General features: G+C 36.6%; 1 protein-coding gene across 1 annotated transcript in view; it reads right to left on the bottom strand.

Annotated features, from left to right (window-relative positions):
- Positions 1–26217, bottom strand: part of CSNK2A1 (casein kinase 2 alpha 1) — a 44409-nt gene extending 18192 nt beyond the window's left edge. Inside the window, exons 1-2 of the mRNA XM_039863976.1 lie at positions 26065–26217; positions 265–474 (exon numbers count right to left, since the gene is read on the bottom strand). Coding sequence (XP_039719910.1) covers positions 265–365 — 101 coding nt within the window. The 5' untranslated portion in view covers positions 366–474; positions 26065–26217. The remainder of the gene's footprint in view (positions 1–264; positions 475–26064) is intronic.
- Positions 26218–26428: the final 211 nt, after the last annotated feature.

The following is a 26428-nucleotide window of genomic DNA, read 5'->3' as shown; positions in this document are numbered from 1 at the left end:
TAGTTGAAGCAAATTGATAGGCAACTCTTTGTTACCAGCTTTGTATACAGAATATATAAATCTGAGAAAAGAATGAGACTGAAATTAAATGATAAGCCTATCAAAATTGTTAATTTCCCAAAGCAACGCCATGCTTCCTCATTGGAAAAGAAAACACAAATCAGACTTTGATCTTGCAGTTTATAAATGCAGTCATAAATCTCTCAATAAATCCACAAGAGTCAGCCCTTTGGTGAGTATAGTGAAGTGAAAGGAAACAATTACCCCCATTCCACCACATGTGACTCGTAATCCCAGTACTCTCGGGGTCTGTGCGTATTAACATCTGTGTAAACTCTGGCCCTGCTTGGCACGGGTCCCGACATGTCAGACAGGTTGGCGGACAAAGCTGGACTTGATGTTTGGAGATCTGGCAGTCACTGTGTTCAGAGACAGCTGGGGGTAAGACTTTGTTTCAGACCTGTTTTCTTCAAACTGCAGAGACAAAATGCACAAAGGCCAATAAATTATTTTTTTAAAGTATATGGCAAGAAAAACCAACTTATAAGAATGGCCCCAAATATACCTCTGACTTTCTTACCTGTTAAACCAATACATATATCCCAACTGTATCAACAATAGTGTTTCCTACAACATGAAAAAACCCACAAACCAAAACCCCAAGAAACTTAAACCTATATTAGCCCCAATCCTATTCTGCAATGTAGCTTTTTACCTCTCATCTAAAGTTTGGATGTTCTTTATATCAAAATTTAACATCATTTTATACTGATCCAAATCATTTGGGGAACCTTATATAATAATCAGTAGATCCTTGGTCATCATTTGACACACTTAATTTCATTAAAATTTTAAAAAATCAGGAATCTCCTCTTGATTTAATACAGGGACAAGCTTAATAAAAACTGGCAGAAAACAGTAACATATATTGGTTGAACTAATGCAAAATTTGAGAGAAAACTGGTAAAATTTTAGAAATATGATTTCTACCGAATCTATAAATTAAGTCTCCTTTATGTCTTCCTTGACTCTTCTGATTCCTATAGTATCCGTTGATTCCCGTCACCCTGCATTCAATTAAAAATGTACCGAGTCTCCAGATGTCATAACCTGAAGAGGACATCATCATCACCTATGCAGTTTTCTGGCCAAGACTGTATAACTTCAATCTAATTACATGGAAACACTGGACAAACAGAAAACGAGGAAGATTCTATTAAGGTGGAAGGGAAAGGTGCTCTTTAAAAAAAAAGTCAATATTATAAAAGACAAAGGAAGGCTAAAAAGACATGACAACTAAATACAATGTCCTACCCTAGACTATATCCTATACTGGAGGGGGTAAGATGCTATTAAAAAAAAAAACCGAAAAAACAATACTTTCAAGATCAAATGACAAAAGTTGAATTTAGGTGGTAGATTAGGTATACTCATGAGTACACTCACACATGATAAAGCAAATGGGGTAAAATATTAAATAGGTAAATCTGGGTAAAGGGGATACAGATTTTTGTACTACTTTTACTTTTTGTTGAAACATGTATTTTAAAAATTACTGTAAAATATACACATGAAACTTACCAGTTTAACCATATTTAAGTGTACAGTTCAGTAGCAATGAATACCTTTATTTTTTGGGCAACCATCACCACACCCTCCATCTCCAAGATTATTCACCATCCCATACTGAAACACTGTACCTATTAGACACCAACTCCCTCCTCCCCCCAGCTCCTTATAAACACCACTCTCATTTTTTATCTCTATGAGTCCAACTATTTTAGGTACCTCATTTAAGTGGAAACATAGAATACTTGTCCTTTTACATTTGGCTCGTTTCATTTAGCATGTGTTCAAGGTTAATCCATATTGTAGTGTATGCCATAATTTCCTTCCCTTTTAGGGCTGAATAGTTCCACTGTATGTACAGACCACATTTTGTTTACCTATTATGTCATCAATAGACACTTGGGTTGTTTTCACTTTTAGGCTATTGTGAACAATACTATGAACACTGGTGTACAAATATCTTTTTGGAGTTCCTGCTTTTGATACTTTTGGTTGTATACCCAGAATCAGAATTGCCTGATCATCTGGTAATTAATTTTTTGAGGTTTTCCACAGTGGCTACATAATTTGTTATTCCTATCAGCAATTTACAAGGGTTCCAATTTCTCCACATCCTTGACATCATTTTTTTTTTTATAGTAGTCATCCTAATGGATGTAAAATGGTTATCTCATTGTAGTTTTCATTTGCATTTCCCCAATGATTAGTGATGTTGAGTATTTTTTTCATGTGCTTATTGGCCATTTATATATCTTCTTTGGAGAGATGACTATTCAAGATATTTGCCTTTTTTCTTGGGGGGGAGAGTTGTTGAGTTGTGGTTGTTTATATACTCTGGTTACTAAACTCTTATCATCACAGATACATGATTTGCAAATATCTTCTCCCATTGGGTAGGTTGTCTTTTCATTCTGTTGGTGTCCTTTGTTGAACAAAACTTAATTTTGACGAAGTCCAATTTATTTTGTCTTTTGTTGTCTGTGCTTTTAGTGTCATAACTATACTATTTTTATTTTTGTCTCATGTAAATTTGAAGTTATTTCCAAATAAAAGGTTTAAAAATATAGGTATAAGACAACTAGAAAATTTACCCACAATCACATAGCTACTTAATACCAATTCTTGTAACAGTGATCTCTTTTGCCATGTAATCAATCATAAACTAGTTAAATAACCATAGCTAACATCTACAAGCATTCACTAAGTGCCAGCCAGATATGCACATTTGCCATGTGCTATACTTGGATTTTATTTAATCCTCAACACAAAAGTGGTAAAGAAAGTTATCATCTCCATTTTGCAGATGAGGAAACTGAAGTAAAGAAAGGTTAAATAATTTGTCAAAGGACACATAGTAGAGGAACTGACATTCAACCAGACTATAACCTAGAGATAACTGTATTTACCTCATAGGTTTGTGGTGAGAATTCAATGAATTATTGAATGTGAACTGTTTAGAACTGTGCCTATTTGAGAGCTCTAAGAGATCCGTTTATGACAACTGCATGCCTTTACCAACGCTGTATTTAAGCTGGAGTTTAGTTACCATACCCAGAGGAGATAAGCCAGAATAGATGTCTCCTTATGCTCATGGTTTTAGTGGCTTAGAGCTTTCAGAGGTAGAGAGACTAGGATGGGGGTTAATGCTATACTTGGAAGTGTGACAAACACAATCGGTGATACTCTCCCTGCAATACATGAGATCAAAAGATCCATGTATTATATTATCTACTTATGAAATCTCTCATCCATAAAACTCCTATAACTTGCCTCTCTTCAAATCTGGGGTCCCATAAGTATATAATTCAACTCTGGGTTCCCATGAATATAAATTTAAATAGTCAGAAAACAATATTGTTCAAATACTTACAAAAAAGTGAACCTAAACAGTCTTTAAAATTATTTCCAAATATTTATTTCTTCAGTGTTATAAAACAAACAGGGTGATAGTAACCTAATTTATCTTTACCTAACATTGGTTAAGTGTAAAACGCACACCCCAAATAAGCAAAAAACCAGAAAGCAGACTTTTATTGTAACTTTTGTTCTTCCAAAAGAAATGGGTCATTTTTTGTTTTAGGGCTGCTCCCTTTTTTGTGGCTATGATATCTGCATTCACAAGACACTAAGAAGATGGGTAAAGGGGTATGTGTGTGTGTGTACACAAACAGCCGAAACAGTATAGACAACAGCTGAAACCAGTAGAAATACTGTCCCCATGCATTTATGGCTTTTAATGACACTAAACTACTAAATTAGCTTCTGCTCTGATAAAAACAATATTTTCTCTTCGGTTTCTATATTTATTTATAGGCATTTTATTCTCTTGGTTAATATTTTAAACCTAATAGACACCCTTTATCTGTGGATCTCAAAACCCTTCCCCATCAGTTTAAGAAGTTTGTAAAATTGACACAAATTTAGTAACTGGGATTAGATACAATAGTGTGATGAAACAGGGAGTGGAGTCCTGGTTTCAAACACCTAACTGGCTACAGGACTTCTCTGCTGGGCTTCTTCCACCTTTGGTTCATCATTTACAAAACCTGCCTGCCTAACTGCACTTTTACAGACTGAAGATCAAGTGAGATATCTTCCAGAAACAGCTCAGAAACACCAAAACATGTAAATTATTAAATAATTATGCCATAGCTCCTTAATGAAAATAAATAAGCAAAAACTCATCTTTAAAAAGGCCACAGCCTTCATTTTTAGTTACCTTTAAAATACAAAAATGATAGGAGCTGTGGTTAATTCCTAGTCTCTAAGGGCCAACTCATAGGTGGACATAACATTACAAAATGAGACTTCATTTCTCTCTGGAAACCACCTGACTCACAAGGAAAATACTCTCCAACTTCCATTTACTATCCCATTTATCTATCACACTCTTACCACCCAGTCTTCCTCGGCTCTCTAAAGGCTTTGACATTGTCTGTGAAGAGCAGAGCAAGACCATTCATAATGAAACTCTTGAGATGATTCTCAAGTACTCGTCTGACTGACCCTTGCAGCTTTTTGCCTCATTAGCTGGGACCCTAATTTATAAACTGGTGGATTTGATTCTCCACTGGGAGTACACCTACCTATTTTGCAGTACCCCAAAAAGGTGTTTGCTTGCTCTCATGCATACCAAATAATCTTATAGTAAGACAATCATTCATATGAATTTCAAATAGTTGGCCTTCATTAAGTGCATGGAGAGAAGAAAACAGGTTCTTGAACTGTATGTAGCTCAGCAACTTCAGAAAAATAAAATGGTACAAAGAAGAATGGAGGAGGGTAAAGGTATGGGTGGATAAGAGGGGATGTGAAAAGACAAAAAAGAGAAGTCATCAAAGATAAACATTTTATGCAGAAACAGTATTTCATTTGTATCTCTGTAAATGTGCATGTATATTCACATGCAGCCTAAGAGGAAGGAAACACAGGAACAGTTTATATTTCTCAATTATTGGTTTGGTTCTTTCATACATTCCTTCCTTTGTTCATCCCTTAAATACATAAGAATTTACTATGAAAAACTACTAAGCTAGGCCTGGGGAATATAATAATGAGCAAGGCATAACAAGGGTGAGACAAATATGCCTTTAAGATTTTATTTGTAGACTAGGGATAATGGAAATTCATCAAAGAGCTTTAAGCAGAAAGTGACCCACCTGTACATTTGATCTGAAAAAGTTTGCTCTGGCCAGGTATAGGACAGGCAGAGAGAACAGATTTAGGGAGAGACAGGAAGCTGTTGTGTGAGAGATGATGAAAGCATGACCTATGGTGGTCGCAATAGAAACAGGTGGACTAATATGAGGAACAAAATTTTATGGTGTAAAATCAATAGCTGTGGGTGGACTGGATAATGGGATAAGAAGTAGGAGGTGAGTTTTAGATTTCTGGCTAGACTGTTGATGCCATTCATGGAAAAAGAAGATATTCTGGAAGAGAGTCACAAGTAAGGATTTGGGCTTAAGGTTAAAATGGCTTTGAGACATTAAAAAGGACACCGAATAGGCAATTAGGTATTATAAAAGTCTGGAGTTAAAAGAGGTTCTCACCTTTAAATATCTAACCCTCCCAGCAATTCTATGAGTCAGGCATTTCTTTCCCTAATCTACAGATAGGAAAACAGTCTAAGTAAGCTCAGCAGCTTAACCAAGAATCTCCAGTAGACATGAAGTTGGGATTCAAAGCCAAGTTGGCTGACCTTCAAGGTTCAAGTCTTTTCATTCCTACAAAACTTAACACTTTCTACACCTTGTATATAGTAGTCTTTCAAACCTTAATTTCCCTATTAGACCCATGGCTTCCTGAAGCCAAGGACAAGTCTCATTTATCTTTTTACTTTACAGTACCCAGCTCAAGGCTTTGCATTTTGTAGAATGCACAGTAAATATGTTGATCAAATCAATGTTGGTTAAAAAAAAAAAAGGAAAAAGAAATGAAAATGAAGTTGCCTTCAACTTCTTGTCATCTCGTACGCAGCTAGGAGAACTGGAAGACCAACTGAAGGGTTCTTGAGCAACTGTTCCCTTCGCTGTCTCTCTCTCCATTATAGCTTCTTCTATTAAATAACAGAGGCACAGTTCAGAATAGTCTTTCTCCCTCCACAACAATTAAAAGAAGAATACTGGAGAAATTTAATTTTAGCAATTTTTATAACAGCTTATTTGCAAGTCTAGAAAAGTGTCTGAGTCCTGAATATCCTCAAGGTCAATTCTCCTATCCACCATTCGTCATACAAGTATACCTTAAGAAAATCTGACAGAAAAATTACCTTTCCTAATAATTTCCGGTTTAAATGACCTTACTTAATCCTTGTTTCCATATAATTGCATCAAAGGAGGTGTAACTTTAGTGACTAATCACTTCAGATCATTACTTCTATCTAAAAAGCCCTCAGAGTCTATGGCCATGCCACCCTGAACAAGCCGGATCTCGTTTGATCTCAGGCCTGGTTAGTACTTGGATGGGAGACAATCTAGGAGGACGAGGTGCTGTAGGTGTAAAAAATAAAAAATGAGGGATTGTAAGCTGACAAGGTCCTTGCAATCTGTGAGGTCAACCAAGGGTTGCCTCGCCTAAATAAATAAATAAATAAAATAAAAAGCCCTCAGAATGACTCTGAAGACACGACTGAGTTTTGTTTGCTCATTTAACCTACAAAAGCCAATCAACTATGAAAAATTATCTAGCTGACAAAATTTTCCCTACTAAAGTCTGACCACACACACCTATAACCAAAGACGATTACATGGCTCTGCTTGACCTACTCTTTGTAAAGTGCCAAGGAAATGGAAACTTCATTAAACAAGGCTAAAATATGCACTGCCAAAATGAGTAGTTTATTGACATAAATGAAATATAACAGAATTAATTTCAATAAAAACTTCTCTTGCCCTCTTTAGCCAGTTTCTCCCTCTAATATCTTCTCTTCCATGTGATTTCTGTTTTTCAATCTGGCAACTAAAAAGAAAATTAAAGGCTTAGTAAGTGGTCTAACACCAGATAACAGTCTGATTAGTCATTTGTGCTAATGTATTTTTAGAGATGAATTTTCTAATATTAGAACTGTAAAAGATTATTCTGGAACTTTAAATTTAAAAAGTCTTATTTTCAAACTGAATACAGCTTTATTAGTTCTTGTAATCCTAATGTTTTTAGGGTCTCTACTTAAAAAAAAATCCTACCAATCCTAGATCAACCATAGTGAATGAACAAGAGCTCAAAACCATCGAGACAGAACAAAGATTTCTATAGCACTGTCTGCATGACTTAGGACAGTACTAAGAGGAAAAGCAGTGCTTGAGAGGAAAAGCAGTTGTATAAGGAAAACAACACCTTTTACACACTGCTGGAGAAAATGACCTTTCCTTCCTAGCATAAATTAGTAAGAGAGAAATAAAATTTGTGGAATAAACTCAGGGAGAAAATAACTACGTTACTGCTTTGTTTTAGAAGCAGACAAAAACTGAGTCATATAATCTTGACTTTTCCCCTTTCAAAAGTGGCATTGCTCAGAAGGCCATGTGAACACAAGAAAGCATAAGTAGTTAATACTATCTGAAACTTGTTCCATAGGTGCCTTTAATTTCCAATACACTATTCCTTTTCAATCAAGAGCAGAATGTTCACTCAGTAAGCATTTACTGAACATTTACCACGTACCAGGAAATGTGTGCCTGTTACCAAGAAGAGAATCTTTCTCTAGGCCCTAAAGAATAAAGAGAAAATATCTCTGCTCTCTGACATAAAAAATGGACCATTACAATCTCATGTGATCAGTCCTTGAAAGAATTGTCAGGATGCTCTGCAGGAATCGAAGGGAATTTAAGTCACCCACCAACCTATGATCACTCATTCAACAAATATTTATGGAGTACTCTCAATATTTGAGGAAAAGCTATCAAGGAAAAAATAACATCTAGGCTTAGTTTTGAAGAACACACAAGAATTATTCAGATGAACACTAAAACAAGAAATTGTAAAGCACAATACTTTAAACAAGTTAAGAACTTTTAAACACCTGTAATTTCACCCCAAAATTACCAAAGGCTGGTACACTTTGTTATCCCCTATAAGATCAGCAACTCTTTTATATATGATTCTGAGAGTACTGGTGTACTCTACTCAACTGTTACTGTGTGTGCCTAAAAGAAAAAATTAAATCATTAATTCACAATCACTGCAATTCAGATCTCATTCTCTTGTTATCTTCACTCCTCAAAAAATCAGTTTTTACTGCAGAGGTCACAGAGCAAAATGCCTAAAAATGACAACTAAGGGGTGTAGATGATCCTTGAAAGTGTGATTAGAGCTTCTCAGTTTTCAAAGTAAAAAAAACAAGATTTTTGCAGATAATTTTCCTGTTTTCAGTAATGGTGGACTAAGTTATTTGGGTCAACCCTCCTACTGTGGATAACTAAAGAGAATGGATTAAACACACACATCTTCTCCCCTTTCTCTTTCACATTCTAAAAAAAACACAAAAACAAACAAACAAAAAACCAGATAATTATAACCAAAAGTGACAAGAAATGAGAACTCAAAGCACCAAACAAGGAAGCCCAATGGGTCTTTATCTCTGAAAATCAGAATTTTGTTCTGACAGAAACCAAAGCCTAAGACCCTCACAAGGTGAAGAGTCTAATAATTAGAGAAATTACAACCTTAGAGTGAGAGTGAACAGAGAGTAGAAGACCCAGAGAAGAATTACAGTCCTATGGAGGGAATATCAGATTTGAAACTTGTTTTAAGGTGGTCCCTGGACCAGTAACGTCCACAGATAACTGACATGAGTAGGCTCTCTGTGGAGGAAAGTACCTTGCTACGTATGCGTCTCAAATGATTCCTACAAATAATTTTTCAAATACAACATCTAGCTTGTAACCAAAGATAACTAATTAGGCACTGAAGGACTCCAAAACTAAAATCTGGCAGAAAAACAGACAACAGAAAAGAGACTTCTGATCTTATCAGACTCAAACTATGCTTATAGGAAAAAGATAAATTTCAGAATATATGCAGGGAACAGGATACTTTAAGCAGATTTCAAAAAGTTAAAGAACAAAATAGAACTTCCAAAAAAACCTGAAACTAACAGTAGATTCAACAAAGCTAAAGAGAAAACTAAGGAACTCGAAAATAGGCTAGACATTATCCCCAAAGTAGCAGAAAAGTCAAAACTATGAAAAAATAAAAGAAATAATACTATACTTAAAAGAATAATTGGTATTAGGAGGAGAAAACAGGACAGGACAAAGGCAATATTTGAATAGGTAACAGTTGAGAATTTCCCAGAAGCAATCAGACACAATCATATTCCAGAAGCCAACAAAATCAATAAAAAGAAATTCACAACTAAACATATAACAAAATAGTAGAAAAATCAAAGACAGAGAGAAATCTGAAAATCAAGTAGAGATTACATTCAAAGAAGCAAAAGAAGAACAGTTGATTTTCCAAAAGCAACATGAAGCCAAGATAATTTAATATCTGCAGTGTGCTGAGGGAAAAAAACTGCCAAATTAAAATTCTATATCCAGTAAATCTCTCTAAAGAAAGAATAATCCCATCTAGGAGGTTTGAGTTGAGAAAATAAAGAGGAAAATATATGGAAAAGCTCAAATAAATATTGATCAATGATTAATAGACTTTGATATGTTATGACTCCAAGTTATTAATATCTATGATGGTATCTACTTACAGAACAAAAATACTGGGTATTTCCAAACTAGAAAAGGGGGAGAAGGGGTAGAATGATAAAAAGAATCCAAAAGAATGGCAGGAAAAGAACTCCAGAACATAAGACACACATTCGGAGAATGTTAAAACAGAAATATAGCTAATTATATTAAATACATATAAAATAAATTATCCAAGTAAAAGACAAAAACTGTCAGACTGGATTAAAACAGAAATTCAAATGAACTAGAATAACCAAAACAGTTTGAAAAATAAAAATAAAGCTGGAGGAATCACACTAATTGTTTTTTTTTTTTAAACGCCTACAGCACCTGGTATTCCTAGGTGGTCTCCCATCTAAGTACTAACCAGACCTGACCCTGCTTAGCTTCCGAGCACACTATCTAATTTTAAGACTTATTCCGAAGCTACAGTTATGGTATTGGTGAAAGGATAACAAATCAATGGAAAGTATAGAAATAGACCCACACAAATATGGTCAATTGATTTTTGACAAAGGTACAATGGTAGGTCAATGGAGAAAGGATAATCTTTTCTATAAATGTTTTGGAAAACTTGGATACCGATCGATATGCAAGATAATGAATTTCAACTTAAACCTCACACCTTATATAAAAAAGGACTTGTATCTATAATATATAAAGAATTAAGAAAATAACCCAATTAAACCATGGACAAAAGACCTGAAAACACGTCACAGAAGAAATATGTATAAGAATATGAAAAGATGCGTGATATTTTTAGTCATTAGGAAAATCTACAGATCTATTAAAATGGCTTAAAATTTAAAAAAAACCTGACGATTCTGAAAGCTTGCAAGGATTCATTGTAACAAACTACATAATTCATTCCTGGTAGAATGCAACATGGTACAGCCAGCCACCTTAGAAAACAGTTTGGCAGTTTCTTATAAAGTTAAACATACACTTACCATACAACCCAGCATACCCACTCCTGGTATTTACTCAAGTGAACTGAAACCTATGTTCACACAAAAACCTGCAAGAGAATGTTAATTGCAGCTTTATTTATAATTGTGGGGGAAAAAAAAGGAAACAAAGATCTCTCAACATGTGAATGGATAAACAAATGGTGGTACAATCACACAATGAAAAACTCTTGATTTATACAAAAACGTGGATGAAGCTGAAAAAGGCAGATCCAAAAAGCTACATATTGTTCTCATTTATATGACATCTGGAAAGGCAAAACCATAAAAAACAGAGAAAAGATGAGTGACTGCACCATGGCAATCAAACTGTTGCTACTGAAAGCACCTAGAAGCAGTATCAAATAGTAGTAATGAGAATTACTAGTGCCCAAATCATGGTTTCTCAAAACCTTTATCCAATAAAAAGAACAAGGGCTCTCTGGAGAAATGGCAGATTCTAGGATTGGGCAGGAAAAATAGAAGATAGTCTGGCATATCTTGTACTTGAGGGACATGGAGCCAACCTGAAAGAACTCCAAACTGTCAAAGCTTGAACAATTTGAAGAATAAAATAATGATAGTATTAGACTGTAAGTAAATATCCATGAGTCCATACTATATAAATAGATTAAATAAAAACTTTAAATTTTCCTTAATAAGAATCCCAATTTATACATGTAGAAAGAAATAGAAAGTCAGCATTGGATTAGTAGATTAACTGCTGTAGGCAAAAATCTACTGACAGATGCTAAAATTGTTGAGTAAAACTTTTAAGAGAAACAGGACACTTGCATAGCCTCTAAGTATCTCCTCCAGGATACTGATTAATTATTACAGTGGTTTTAACATATACCCCCAAATTATTTATAAGCCTCCCTCGAAGAGGTGGAGCTCAGTGTTCCTCCTCTTGAAGGTGGCTTAGACTTAGGAGAGCCCTTCTAATGACTAAGTATGGAAAGGGAGATAGGGTAACTCTACAGTGGAGAAACCTGGCAGTCACTATCTAAACATCACTAAAGATACATTATATTGACATCATCTAATCTTGATACGTGGTGATGAGAAGGGCACACTACTTCTTGGTATTTTTCTCAAATATCCATAACCACAATCTAGTCATGAGAAAACATCAATCAAACCTAAATTGAAGGACATACTACAAATCTCACCAGTCTTCTCCCAAATTGTCAAAGTCTTGAAAATCAAGGAAAGACTAAGAAACTGTTACAGACTGGAGGAGACTAAGAAGACATGATGACTAAATGTAATGTGGTATCCTGGATTGGATCTTGGAACAAAAAAAGGACATAACTGGTAAAATTCAAATAAAGTTCTTAGTTAATAGTATTTTTATCAATGTTAACTTCTTAGTTTGAATAAACTGTCATGTGAAATGTTACTATTTGGGGAAGTTGATTGTAGGGTATATGAGGATTCTATTTTTGCAACTCTCGTGTAAATATAAAATTATTTCAAAATTACAAGTTAAATACCGACAATATGAGGTGCTAGAGAGGATGCGCAACAATACTCTCATACGTTGCCGGTGAGAATGCAAAATGGTATATCTATTCCAGAAAAGTTTGGCAGTTTTCTTATAAAGTTAAAATTACATTTTTCACATGACCCAGCAATCCTGCTCATAGGGGTAGTTACCCTAGAGAAATAAAAACTTACATTCATAAAAGCTTATACACATACATTTATAGAAGCTCTATTCATAATCAAAGCTCTACTCATAATTGTTAAATGGATAAACAAACTGTGGTCAATCTTATACAATGGAATACTACTCAGCAATAAATAGGAACTTTGATGAATCTCAAGCAATATGCAGAGTGAAAGCTAGTCTCAAAATAGTATATATTGTTTGATTCCATTTATATAACATTCTTGAAAAAATAAAACTAAAGTAACTGAAAACAGAATAGTGGTTGCCAGAGAATAGGGATGGGAAACTTGGTGTGACTACTAAGAGTTTGGTGGCCTGGTTGTGATGGTGGTTATCTGCATCTATGAGTGTTAAAATGCAAGGAACTGTACAAAGAGGAATAAATTTTACTGTGTATTAACTGTAAAAATAAAAGTAAAATTTCTAGATGAAAAAGACTTATTACCAAAACTGATACAAGAAATGAAAACTCTGAATAGTCCTATGACCAGTTCAATCAATATTGTAATTGGGCATCATTTTACCTCTGTTCTATCCTAATGTCTTTCTACTGCACAGCTTAACACTTCCAAAACACTCTTAAAAAGTTACAAACTTTTTAAATGTTAAGCAAATGAGTGCTGAACATACTTCTCCCCTCCCTTCTCTGTGCCTTTACACTGCCCTCCAACACTAGTTGCCAGGGAAACTCACCCTTCAAGAATCAGTAAATTTTATAACCCACAATGAAGCCTTTCCATACCTCTCCAAAATGAGTCAAGTACTTCCTCTGTGAAGCCAAAGCACCTCTATATACTCATTACATTATCACATGTGTTTTGTTTATACATTTCTCTCAGCAGATTATCAGTTCAGGAACTCGGACTCTGATTTATTTCTCTTGGTATATGCCCTGAATTTATCACAGTGCCCAGCATGGTGTTCCATAAATGATGAAGAACTGAATATCAAGACAGTTGTAGTAGACAATATTTTGGCAAAAATGAATCTTGCTTGCATATGGACCTTCTCCTGTTCAAACTTAAGAAAAGTAGCTTGGCTGTATGATGGATATGTGATCTGCAGTTGATTTTAAGGATGTTCTTCATTCTTACATAAATGTTATTACATTTGACACTAACACCAGAAGTAAAACTGTCATACTATCACTTCTCAATGAGATGTGAAACCAGATGTTTCTTTGGAGCCATAAGCTTTTATGAGGCTGTGTGATTACCAATGTGATGCGCACAGTGACCAACCAATGCTTGATAGAGCTACAGAAACAGTTCAGTACTCTACTGAAAGAATGAACCTTGGAACCACTAAGAACAAATATGATCTTGGATCTGTCATTCAACCTATCTGATTAGAGAGGAAACTGAAGAATTAAGGATTAACACCCTCTCCCACTCCCTCCTTTACTGCCATGGAAGAAGATTACACAGGAGACAGTCATAATTCTTGTAGATGATGGATAAGTGATAACTAACAGGGTGGGTTGTCCTAAACTTGCCAACAATAAAAAATAGGCTGGAACCAAGGGCAGCAAGCATTGGTTGGCTTCCAATTACAAAGGTATGTGAATGCTTATGGTGGGTCAGTCATGGCTTTTTGGGATTTATATCGATCATTTTTAAACCTAAAAAGTCCAAGACCTAGATAGTATCTTTCCCATTTGCAGAAGGCAAATCTGAGTGATCTCTACAATGTGAGAGAGGTGGTGATTTAAGAGAGGTGGTGATTTAAAAGTATTCTGTTCAGATTCACAGCCTATTCATTCTGCTCTACAGCAAACATATATGTTCTATTTGGCTCAAGCAGTATTTCCCCAATTTTAAATATTGAGATAAAATCCACATAACGTAAAACTCACCATTTTAAAGTGTATGATGCAGTGAGTTTTAGTGTATTCACAATGCACAATCTTCACCACCATCTGATTTCAGAATATTTCCATCACCCAAACAAGTAACCCAATACCCCACAGCAAACATTCTTAATACCCTCCTGCCCTCCTCACAACAACTGCTAGCCTGCTTTCTGTCTCTATGGATTTGCCTATTTTGCACATTTCATATAAATGAAATCATAATATGTGACCTTGTGTGTCTGGATTTTTTCATTTAGCATGGTGTTTCAAGGTTCATCCATGTTATAGTTTTATTCACAGTAGTTCATTCTTTTATGGCTAAATCCACTGTATGGATATACCACACCCCGTTCATCCATTTGATAGTTAATGGACATTTGGTTGTTTGCACTTTTTGACCATTATGAATAACACTGCTGTGAACATTCTTGTACAAGTGTGACTTAGTTGCCAACACTAAAAAAAAAAATTAACCTTCAATTTCTCAAAAGGAAGGAGAGAAGGCAGGTAGGTCTATGTGTCTCATAACAATGATTCTGCACATCTACACTGACAAAATCACTCCCATCTACTGAGTTGTGATTATCCAACAATGAGCTCTAAAACCCACTCACTGGTTTTACACAGGTAAACCTGGACAACTCTATTCGTTTACTTACTGTTCTATCTCCTGTGGGTATTTGAGTTAGCAATCTCTGCTCTAACTATATAAATTTATAAAATAATTAAAACTACATATTTTAAAAAGGTAACTGGGAAAAAAATATGGGCAAAGAAAATATTCCACATTACCACATGCAATGGCAAGCACGTTTAAGTTTTCAATTTAAGACTATTTGCTCCTTGATTTCGTTTCCATTACTAGTTCAATTAGAACTTAAAAAACCCACCTCAGGGTAGTTCACAGTATGCCTTTTGCCAATTAAGAAATACAGAACTGACCATGGATTTACAGAAAAATACTCCTAGTCAAGACACCTTTTCCGTTCTCCAACAGCACTCCTGGCTTACTTCTTCCATCTAGCACTGCCACTGTACTGTTTACACATCCATCTCCAGCTAAACACAGCTCCAAGGGCAAAGACAGTGTATCTTCAGGAATCTACCACAGAAGCTGATATATAAAAGATGGTCCAGAAATATTTGTTGAAAGACTAATACTGTGATAAATGATAAATCAGGCAAATGTTACAGTATTAAAAATAATGAAAGGGGAAATTGTTATTTGGACAATACAAATTATGACACTGAAAAATGGAGTTCATCAATGAGATGAGATGTCCATGAACTCCCCTAAAGTATATATAAAATAGTATATGCAGGTTTAAAAAACAATTTTTTTTTAAGAAAGTCTTCAGCTTTTATTACAGGCTCAGAGGAATCTGTAAACCCCAGCAGAATAATTAAGAATGGTTGAGTTAGACAAAAGAAAATATATATTTTTAACACTGTAAAATATCTATTTTAGAAGATTAACTTGATAATTTACGTAAGTATTAAAAGGTTAAATTTCTCAAACTAAGTATATCCCATTCTTTCCTGAAGGAAGAGAAGACAATGTATCCTAGGCTTCAATTTATGTTCCAGCATGAGACCCAAACTTGATCGATGAATTATTAACACAATGGTTTTACACAAGGAAACCTCATTTTTGCTTCAAATTACTTGCTTAAAAAATAAGAACTTAAATTTCTTCATAATGTCCAAACTTAAACTGTTTAGAGTCTTAAATTTTTAACTATATCTCTTGAATAATAAGTGGAACAAGAATTGAATTACATGAAGGTCAGAGATATATCTTAAAATGTTCTTTTCTAAACATAAAGCCAAGATTACTTTAAGATTGGTGGCCTCTTGAATCTTAAAACTGTTAAGATACCATTCATTACTGAATTTTCTAAATTAGTGCTTACAGCTTTTCCAGAAGTCAAAACACAAAGAGAAAATATTTGTATGGCACACTGGGATAAATTAGCAAGACTTTCAGACCTAAGGTTTGGATGCCGTTGTACCCTGCACAAATGGCCAGAGGGCTGAGGGGACCAGTATCTGCACATCTGTAACTCCTGATATGGTACCTTGGCTGAAAAACTTTGGTTTAAATAACCTATAGAGATCACAAGCTGAACAGTCAAAATCCATGCAGTAGGTTAAGAAAACTATTTAATTCATAACTCCCCTTATTTCAAGAGCTATGCAATTATCTTTGTGGCTTTCAAGTATAGTCCAGATATACCACTAATGAACAATCGTTTCTTCTGGGAGATCATCTACAAATACAAATTAAACTTCCTAACCCTAGCTTGCAAAAATAAGCTAAAAGAAAACAAGTTAGTGGTAAAAATGAATGTAAGCTTAAATGAAGTTATCTTTTTCCTCCACTTTATAATGATTCTACTTTTCTACTAACATGATCAACAATATTCTATCAAACTAATACCATAGAAAGAGAGTGGTGTTTTTGTTTTTTAAATTGAGGAAAAACTATACAGGTAAAAATGGTTAACAATTAGCTCGACAGTTTCTCTAACACATTTTGACCTTCAAATCCCAAGACTCCAAGTGCACACTGAGTAAATAAGAAAACTACCTGTTTGAAGTCAACAGTTTTTTTCTGGGGCTGAACTCAGAATGTAAATATTCACAACAAGACCTGATAACTTATTAAATTATTGCCTGTATAAACTGGCCCAATCTTTATGACGTCCTAACATACCATTGGGCATTCTGTTTTTATTCCCCTCTACAAAATTTACAACATTCTTGTTTTAAAAGGCAATTTCCATAAAAGAAACCAGCAAGTATGGAATAACAAAAAACATTAGCATCTGCGTCTTCTATGTGAATTTTATTTCTCCACTTTTAAACCAGAAAAGGAATCAAAGTATCAGTGTTACATATATAACATAGCAACAGCCTCTTCCAATGAAGGGAAGTATTATTCAAGCAGTTTGATTTGAATTGATAGTTGGTTCTATCTCAAACCTTTAACATAAGTTTGAAGTCCAGTATTGTCTCCAGTAATACAAAATACAATAAATGATGGGGAAAGACGTCGTCATCTGTGTATCTTTTCACCAGGCAACACAAGCAAAATAAAGTCACAATGTGAAAATTTATTCCACTGGCCAAAACCCTCTGGAACCAATAGAAAACTTCATTTGAAACCTAGAGTACTGTAAAGTATCATCTAGCTACACATGTAATATACGTATGTAATAATTATTACTATCATTTTAAAGCCTCTTATAAGCCATGCATGGTATGAGATGTATATTCCCATTTTAGAAATAAACAGGTCCAGAGGTTAGAATAACCTGCCAAAAGTCACAGGATTAGTAAGTGGTGAAAGCTAGATCTGAACCCAAGTCTGTTTAGGATTCAAGACCTAAATAGGTTATTTTCACTAATTCGATTCTATTCCCCTAATTCTACACACTGAGTCAATAATTGCCTAGCACCAACATAATGAAATGGGTTGCTTTAAATTTGGAGGCAAGGTGAGGGATGCGAGTTTCAAATATCAGGAGTCTTCATTTTTTTTCTTATTTGAATAGGCTGGCCACAATGCCACAATGGCATAAAAATCTGATTTTAAAAGATGGGGGGGTGGGGGGGGCAGGGACCCTCCAAAACAGATGGCCATTTGTATTCATTCTATATAGTCATAAATATCCAGAACACTTCAACTACTTTAAGGTATTGATAAAGACAGGTTCCTCTTCATACACTGCTGGTGAGACTGCAAATTGGTACAGCTGCTATGGATAACAGTATGGCGGTTCCTCAAAAAACTAAGAATTGATCTACCATATGATCCAGCAATGCCTTTAGTGAGTATTTACCCCAAAGACTTGAAAACTCATATCCATAAAGATATTTGCACACCGAAGTTCATAGCAGCATTATTCACAGAGGCCAGGACATGGAAGCAACTGAAGTGCCCTATGATAGATGATTGGCTAAAGAAGTTGTGGTACATATATACAATGAAATATTACTCAGCCATAAGAAAATGAAATACTGCCATTTGCAACAACATGGATGGACCTTGAAATAATCATACTAAGCGAAATAAGCCAGACAGAAAAAGTTGAAAATCACATATCTCTTTTATGTGAGATATAAACCTAAAAGCAACAAATGAACAGGACAAGCAAACAGAGACTCATGGACAGTGACTACAGACTAGTGGTTACCAGAGGGTAGGGGTGGGGGAGGTAGATGGGGTAAAGGGGGTCAAATATAGGGGGTAGGGAGAGGGCGAAGTGGGTAAAGGGGATCAAATATATGGCAGATGAAGGAAACTGGACTTCGGGTGGTAAACACAAAATAGAATATACAGATATGAAATTATAATGTACACCTGAAAATTATATAATTGTATTAACCAATGTTACCCCAATAAACTTAAAAAAAAAAAAAAACAGGTTCCTGCTCTACCAAAGGAGTGTATGATTAATGATACACAGCAAACAAGAAAGCAAGTTAGTGCATTATGTAAGAGACCAGGACATACAGAAGATGGTTAATGCAGGAAAAAGTTCTTCAAACATATCTCTAATACACAATATACAAGTAATTCCCACTGGGAAATAAGACCTCTGATCCAGCCGGGTTCACAAGTCTATAGGTGAGCAAACCTTGAACTTCTCACCAAGAATGAGATGGGAATATTCACTTTCTTTTTTACCTAGAAGCAAGAGAACCCTATATTCACCAAGACTAGATAACCACTCTGGCAATGTGCACTGTACATGAGTAACGGCAGCAATCTACACTGGGCTTGAATTACATAATGACCCACCCCTAAACAGCAGCAATTCAGTACCTAACCCACGGCCATACCAGAAGCAGGAAGCACAGGTCAAAGGCCTCATTAAAAAATAAGAACTCTTGGCAGCAGAAAATGAAAATCAAGAATAAAGAGTAGCAGTACTGACAATGAACACATTGTCTTCACCGACAGGAAAAGGAAAGAACTCATATTAGCCAGGCACCCAGCATTTCATAAAATCATCTCCTTTAACCCTGAGATAACACTATCTGGTGCTTTAGTTATTAATCTTTACAAGAAAACTGAGATAAGTACTACAAATCCCCATTTTACAGATGAAGAAACTGAGGTTAACAAGTTGTCCAAGGTAGCTGTCATCTCCACTGTGGAGATGACAAAATCTAAGCTTGAGAGAGGTTAAGTAACTGTCCTCGAACTTGGTCTGTCTCACTCCGAAGCTGGAATTCTTTCCAACTATCCTGTTGCCCCCAACCACCACTGACCCAGCAATGTCAGTTAAAGAATTCCATTAAGAATGAGAAATTCTCACACACACACCCCTCCTATTCCTGTAGCTGTCTCAAAAACTTATATGTGAGATACAAAGCCAATAGGAGTTTTCATAAGAAAACATCTCAGAAAGCTACTAAGTTGTGGAATGATATATATGTTAATACAAAATGTCCTCAGTTGTAAGTTTGAGAACAGGGACAATCTAGAGATCCTTAGCACAGCACCTACCTAAAATGTAGCAGGCACTCAGAGTCCGTTGAAAGAGTAACATCTTTTGACTGGTTATAAATTCAATAGCCCGAAACGGCTATTTTGTACTTTTTGGTATGGCATGATTCAATTATTTAGGAAAATAATTTACTCATTAATTTTTAAAAAGGTTGCTCTCTTGAATTTTGTAGAATGTTAATTAGATAATTAAATTGAGAAATGCCCATTAATGCATTAGGCATAACTTCAGGAAAATTTCGTGTTCACTTTTCCAAGCAGATTAAAATGTTTCGGCTAATAAAAACCTATCAAATATCTGCAAGACTAGAAAGTGTAAAAAAGAAAAAAGTAGCCAACATAAAGGCATTTAAGATGTAACACATTTAAAATTATAAAAGATTACTTTACGTATACAATGGTACTTAACCCTAAAGCCCTCACTTCAGATAACACAATTATTTTCTATGCATGAAAACACTACATCACTAATTAAAAAAAAAAAGCCTGCCCACCATACCGTTACTAAGTAGGTCTCTTATGTCTAAGAAACATTTCTACATTTTACTGTAGAAACCAGTAAAATGCCACTCCTAACATGATATTGTGAATTCTTTTTAAACTTTTAAAAAGACTCAATCCTTGATTTCTATAATGTATAAAAAAGAAGTTTAGTCAACAACTAAGTCTGCTTTTACCTACCTTGGAAGGCAGCTATGCTCACCACTATACCACCAACGCCAGTGTGATATCTACCTTGGAGCATGCCAAATATTTAAGAAAAACTGCCATTGTCTATAACCCAATGTAATTACATCCTCTGTTACAAATAGCAGCAGTTTCTTTTCCTTATTATCCTAGAGAAACATCATTTGAAAAGCTAGCTGGCCTAGATTTCTCTCTATTAAGAAACAACTAAATGATATACTACTTTTGAAATTATCCATCTTAGGAGTTCAAAGAATTTAGGCGTATGAACATACTAATACTCTTGTGAAACAAATGTGGCCCAGGTTACCCACTGAATTGTGATAGACCAAGGATCAAATCCAGTCTCTCATTTTAAATTAAGTATCACAAGCATTATTACTTTAAAATGCTAAGTCCTTACCTAACCCAATGCCAAATCATCAGTTCTCAATTTCTGAATGTGTGCAAATTGTACTGTAGTATTTATACAGAAGTTGTCACATAGTTGTCAAAACAATTATCATAACTATTATAGCAGTTAACATCTTATAAGCACTTACTGTGTTAGGTACTGTGGTAAACATTTTACACACTTTATCTCAATTCTCATAATGGCCCCACGAGGAAACTGAGGTACAGAGAGATAACCTGACCAAGGTAAAATCTAGAAAAAGGGCAAGGCAAGGGTGCACAGGAAATACACAGTAAATCCTCACTTAACATTGTCTATAGGTTCTGCAACTTTAAGTGAAACGACATATAACAAAACCAATTTTACCATAGGCTAATTGATATAAACAAGAATTAAATTCCTATGGCCTCTCATTAACCTTCTAATGAAAGGATGTTATTTGAAGACCTGCTATAGTTCAAAAGCTATGAATCTCCCATGCCTGGACCAGGATTCTAGGCCAGTTCTAACACTGAGATACTTGACCGAGCCACTTAACCTTCATGTGGCCCATTTCCTTTATTTTTAAACACAAAAGTCAAACAGATAATCTCAAATGTCACTCATACCCTGAAATGCTGTTTGTAATCATTAATCAGGTAACTAACTCAAAAAAGGACAGTCTCATTTCCTCTACCCGCTGAGGTCTCCTTAAAAGAGAGAGTCCACCTTTTAGGAATCTAATCACTAGAATTCTGTTGAAGAACAAAAAAGCTTTTCTTAAAAGCTAGAACTCGTTCTGCATTTATGATTCCAAAATCTGACTCTTAACCTCAAATGATGATGACAGGGAGAAAAGACCTTACAGCATCTTTGGATTGGGATAAGAAGTGTGAAAGAACAGATAAACCACTGTATATAGGTAAAAACACATCACCTATTTATATCTCCTTTAAAAAATAGGAAATAAGTCTTCAAAAGGTTGTCACATAAATGCATTGCTTTTTCAGCCAATAAAATTTAATGAAGAAATTATGTCATTTATTGAAGATGTTTATTATAGGCATGGAAGAATCATCAATTTATAGAAATCCTACTGAAACGGCCTATAGCTCTAGCATCTACATTTTACCAAGCTGGTCATCTAGCCCTCCTTCAAATCGCATATAAAGGACAGTAACAGGTTATTTAAACATCAAGGAAGAGGCATAGGTTCCACTCAATGTTATTCTACAAAGTCTTCCAAAGGCCAAATCACTTTATAGAATAATCTTTGCTGCCTTTGTTCTCTAGAAAATAATCCCAAGATTCTTAAACAAAATCAGCAAAATCCCTATTAGTTTTCTGTTGTTGCCAAATTATCACAAACATAAAACAATACAAATTTATTATCTCACAGTTTCTATAGATCAGAAGTCAGGTGAGCTTGGGTGAGTGGGTCCTCTACTTAGGTTCTTGCAAGGCCAAAAATCAAGGTGTCCACAGGGCTGTGTTCCTTGCTGGAAATGGAGAAATCTGCTTCCATTCAAATTTGCTGACTGAATTTAGTTCCTTTCGGTTGTAGGACTGAGGTTCCCATTTCCTTGGTGGCTGTCAGCTGGGGCTGCCCACATTCCTTCTCACACTTTACATGTGGCCCCCTGTAGGCTAAGTCCCTTTCATGTCTCAAATCGATCTGATTCCAGCTGGAGAAAGTTCTCAGCTTTCACGGGATTAGATGGGACCCACCTAGAAAATCTAGGATAATCTGCAATAAGATAATTTCCTATCTGCAAAGTTCCTTTACAGCCCAACACTACTTAATTCAGATTTCAGGGATTAGGGTATGGACATCAAGGTCATTCTATCTACCAAAGCCCACCCTCTGACCTCTCAATTCAAAATCCAAAAATCTCATCTAAAGCTCATCAAAAGTCTCAAATCTCACCACTAAATCAGGTGTGGATGAGGCTCTGGGTGTAATACATTAACTACAACCCCTGAGGCACAATTCCTTAAAAAAAAAAAAAAAATTATCAGTTCCCAACATGCAATGGTGGGACAAGCATAGGGCAACAGTTATAGACATTCCGGTCCAAGCAGGAAAAATGTAAAACATATTCATCGGTCCAAAGCAATTTCAAAATCTGAGCAAACTCCATTCCATTTCATGGCCAGGGAAAAATCCTCTGTGGCTTTCAGCTGCACTTCCCTGGGCTCTTTTTCTTGAGTCACTTTTTTTTTTTTTTTTAAATGAAAAGCAGCACATTCACGCCTGAGTAGTTTTACCAGCCTGCTTCCAGCCAGTAGAATTTAGGGGGTTCAAGAGCCCTCCTTAACGTCCTACTGTCTCTTTCAACTCAAGCTGGCATTATTTCTATTAGTATAAAATCCTCGAGAACCTAGTACACTTTATCTGAATTTCACAAGAGTTCATTTCACTCCATTAGTTACATCCACAAACAAACCAGGGTGCACTCGGAAATCTCAGCCAAATATACAAGTTTGTCATTTATAAATTATCTTTTCCACATAACCACGGGACCCAATTCTAAGCTTGTCACTATGTAACAAGGATAGTCTTTTCCATTTTCCAATGCATACTTCACTTCCATCCAAGCCCTCATTAGCAGTCATTAACATCCATATTTCTACTAACAATCTGTTGTAGGCCTTCTCTGAAAAACACTCAGTTTTTCTGGCCTCCACTGCCACTTTCGCATTTTTAGATAACAGCACCCACTCCTAGTACTAAAATCTATACTAGTCTAGTGTTCTATTGCTGCCATAAAAAATTACCACAAACATAATGGCTCAAAACAACAGAAATTTATTATCTCACAGTTTCTGTAGGTGAGAAGTTGAGTGGGTTTGCCTATGTCTTCTGCTTAGGGTCTTGCAAGGTCAAAATCAAGGTGTATTCCTTGCTGGGAACTCTGGGGAAGAATCCATGTCCAAGCTCATTCAGGCTGTTGGCCAAATTCAGTTCCTTATGGCTGTAGGACTGAGATCTCCACTTCCTTGCTGTCAGCCGGGGCAGGTCTTTGTTACTATAGGCTGCCAGCATTCTTTCTCATGCTTTCCATGTGGCCCCTTCTAGCAACAGCAAATGGAATCCCTCTCACGATTCAAAGCTCTTATTTCCCCTTTGCCCCATCTCTCAGCTGGAGAAATTTCTCTGCTTGTAAGGGGTCATGTAATTAGATTGGGCCTATCCACAAAATCCAGGCCAATCTTCCTATTTTAAGATTCTTAACCCTAATTATATCTGCAAAGTCTCTTTTATCATTTAACATATTTAAAAATTCTATGGATTAGAGTATGGACATCTTTTTGGAGGGTGGGGGGCCATTCTGTCTTCTATAAACCCAACAGTATGTAAGGCTTTAAACTCAGTTCCTGAAGAAAATTTCTTTCTTCAAGAGTTGTGAAGTAAAGGTGTATGTTCAGAGATAGAGACAATAGTAAAATCAAGGATTCACCAGGAAGAGAAGGGCTAGGCAACAAGAAAGGCTTAAAAATGCATTGTGGAAAAGAAGCTGCCATTTGTTTCATCCCCAAACAGCAAAGAAACTAAACCATTCCACAGAAAGTAACCCAATGCTACCCCTTAAATGTGTGCTTCTCTCCTCTACTGTATTCAGTAGAAGAGGACATAATGGGCCTATACTGGCACTTAAAAAAAAAATGAAAATAATAACAAAAAAAGTTTCTCCAGAGTGACCTAACTTTGTAATTAGTTACTAAATCAATCTAAGCAAACTTCCAATTCTTTCATTCTTTCTTCAGGTCATATACCTTCTTCTAATAGAAATGAAAGTCATCTATTTCAAGTCATAGAAGGACAAACCTACCCAGGTAAAACAGCAGGTGAACTTTTTAAAATGATATAGTCCTGATCTTTTAGCCCGAGGTCCGCCAAGGCAGTTAAGCCAAATGACTTACAACAAAACAAAAACACTGCAACTACAAATATAATATTCTGAAGCCTTGCCTACTGTAAGACTCTCGACCATAAATTTTACTTAGAACGTTAGAACCCCAAGTATACCAGCTAGTCCCTTTTAATAATAGTGACAGTAAGATCTATTGAGCATTTACTACCTGGCCAGGCACTGTGGTAAGCACTTGACACAAATTATCTTTACTCCTCACCATAAATTTATGATCTAGGGAATATTATCACCCCCATTTTACAGTCAGGGAAACTGAGGTTTACAGAGGTTAGGTCACACAACTAAGCAGTAGTGGCACTGATATTTGAGAACTCAGTCTGGTTCTTTACTACTGGGCCTATACTGCCACCCCTTAGATGGAATGAGGTCTTCCAACTCTTAGAAAAATCTTCCCTTTCTAGCTTTCTTTTCATTTCCTCTCCCCGCACACCTTTCTCATAGAATGTAGCAGCTGAAAGGTAATCAAGTCTTCTCAAATTAATCTGCCACCTCCTTTTCAGAACTCTTTCATTCCCATCATCGCAATAGCCGAGAACAACTTCTCCTGACCCTGACTTTGTTTCCCAAAAACAAACTACAGAAGCTCCACCCATCACCTGCCTAAGCTAGAAATGTTCCAACGCTGCAAAACAAAAAAACAAAAAAGTCCTACTCTTTCAAAAGGTCACAAACTAACATGTATACTCTTTAGCCAACCTTTAATTCTACATATCTTTCCTTTTCCATCCAGGCTCCCAACCCTTAACTCCAACCCGTTCTGCCTCACTTCGTGGTCCCTTCTGCCTTTCTCCTCAGTGACCTCAAGCGGGGTTCCCTCCACCTTGCACCCCAGTCTGCAGGTGGGAAGCCCAGCCTTGCCCAGAGAGACCCTCAGAAGGCCCCTGACTCCAGTTGCTCTGCTCCGCGGGAAGGTTCACCCCACCCTACCCAGCAGGCACTACTCTCCTAGGCATCCGTAGCCAGCATCCCCCTGCGGCCCCACCCCTCAAGCTCCCTTCCCCCTCTGTTGACCCCCTCCTCCAAGTTGCTCCCTAGTCCCCTGCCCCAGTGCAGCCCTTCTTCCCCTAATAAGCCGGACTCGAGCTAGTTCCCACCCTCACATCAGCCTCTGTCCCCAAGTCTTGCTCCCACCTCCGGGTTGGGGGTGGCCCCGTGCCTCCCCTCGGAAGGGCTGCAGGGGCCTCGGCCGGTGTGTGTGTGGGGGGGCAGGGGAAGGAGACCAGCCGCTCTGGAGTTTGCTGGAAGCATAAAGGGCGGCTGCGCCCGGCTGCCTCATCCTGGGCCAACCTCTACTCGCGAACAACCTCGCTTGGCGGCTCCCACGGTACCTGTGGTGGAAGCAGCAGCGGCAGCGGCCGCTCTCCCCTCTCCTCACACAGACAATATGGCGGCGGCGGAGGAGGAGACACACAGCTCGGCCGCCAGCCGCAGGGACCAGAGCGAGGCTGCAGCCACCGCTGCCGGAAGCGGAAGCCCCCTCCTACCAGGAGGCGGGGCGGGACCACTTCAGACTCCGCCCCCATGGTAATTGCGCTGAGTGCTGCCATGCTGGAATGTTCTATTGTAACCTGGGGTTCATTTCCGGATCAGGGCGCGAAATAGAAGTTTTCGACGTAAAGCATAATAAAGAGACTTGCAATAATTAAGTGTGTTTTGTTTCAGTACATTTAAGCACTGACGAAAGAGAGAACA

The sequence above is a fragment of the Pteropus medius genome, unplaced genomic scaffold (assembly GCF_902729225.1).
Source record: "Pteropus medius unplaced genomic scaffold, Ma_sr-lr_union100, whole genome shotgun sequence".
NCBI lineage: Eukaryota > Metazoa > Chordata > Mammalia > Chiroptera > Pteropodidae > Pteropus > Pteropus medius.
Note: the sequence above shows the minus strand (reverse complement) of the source record. Positions and strands in the feature narration are given on the sequence as shown.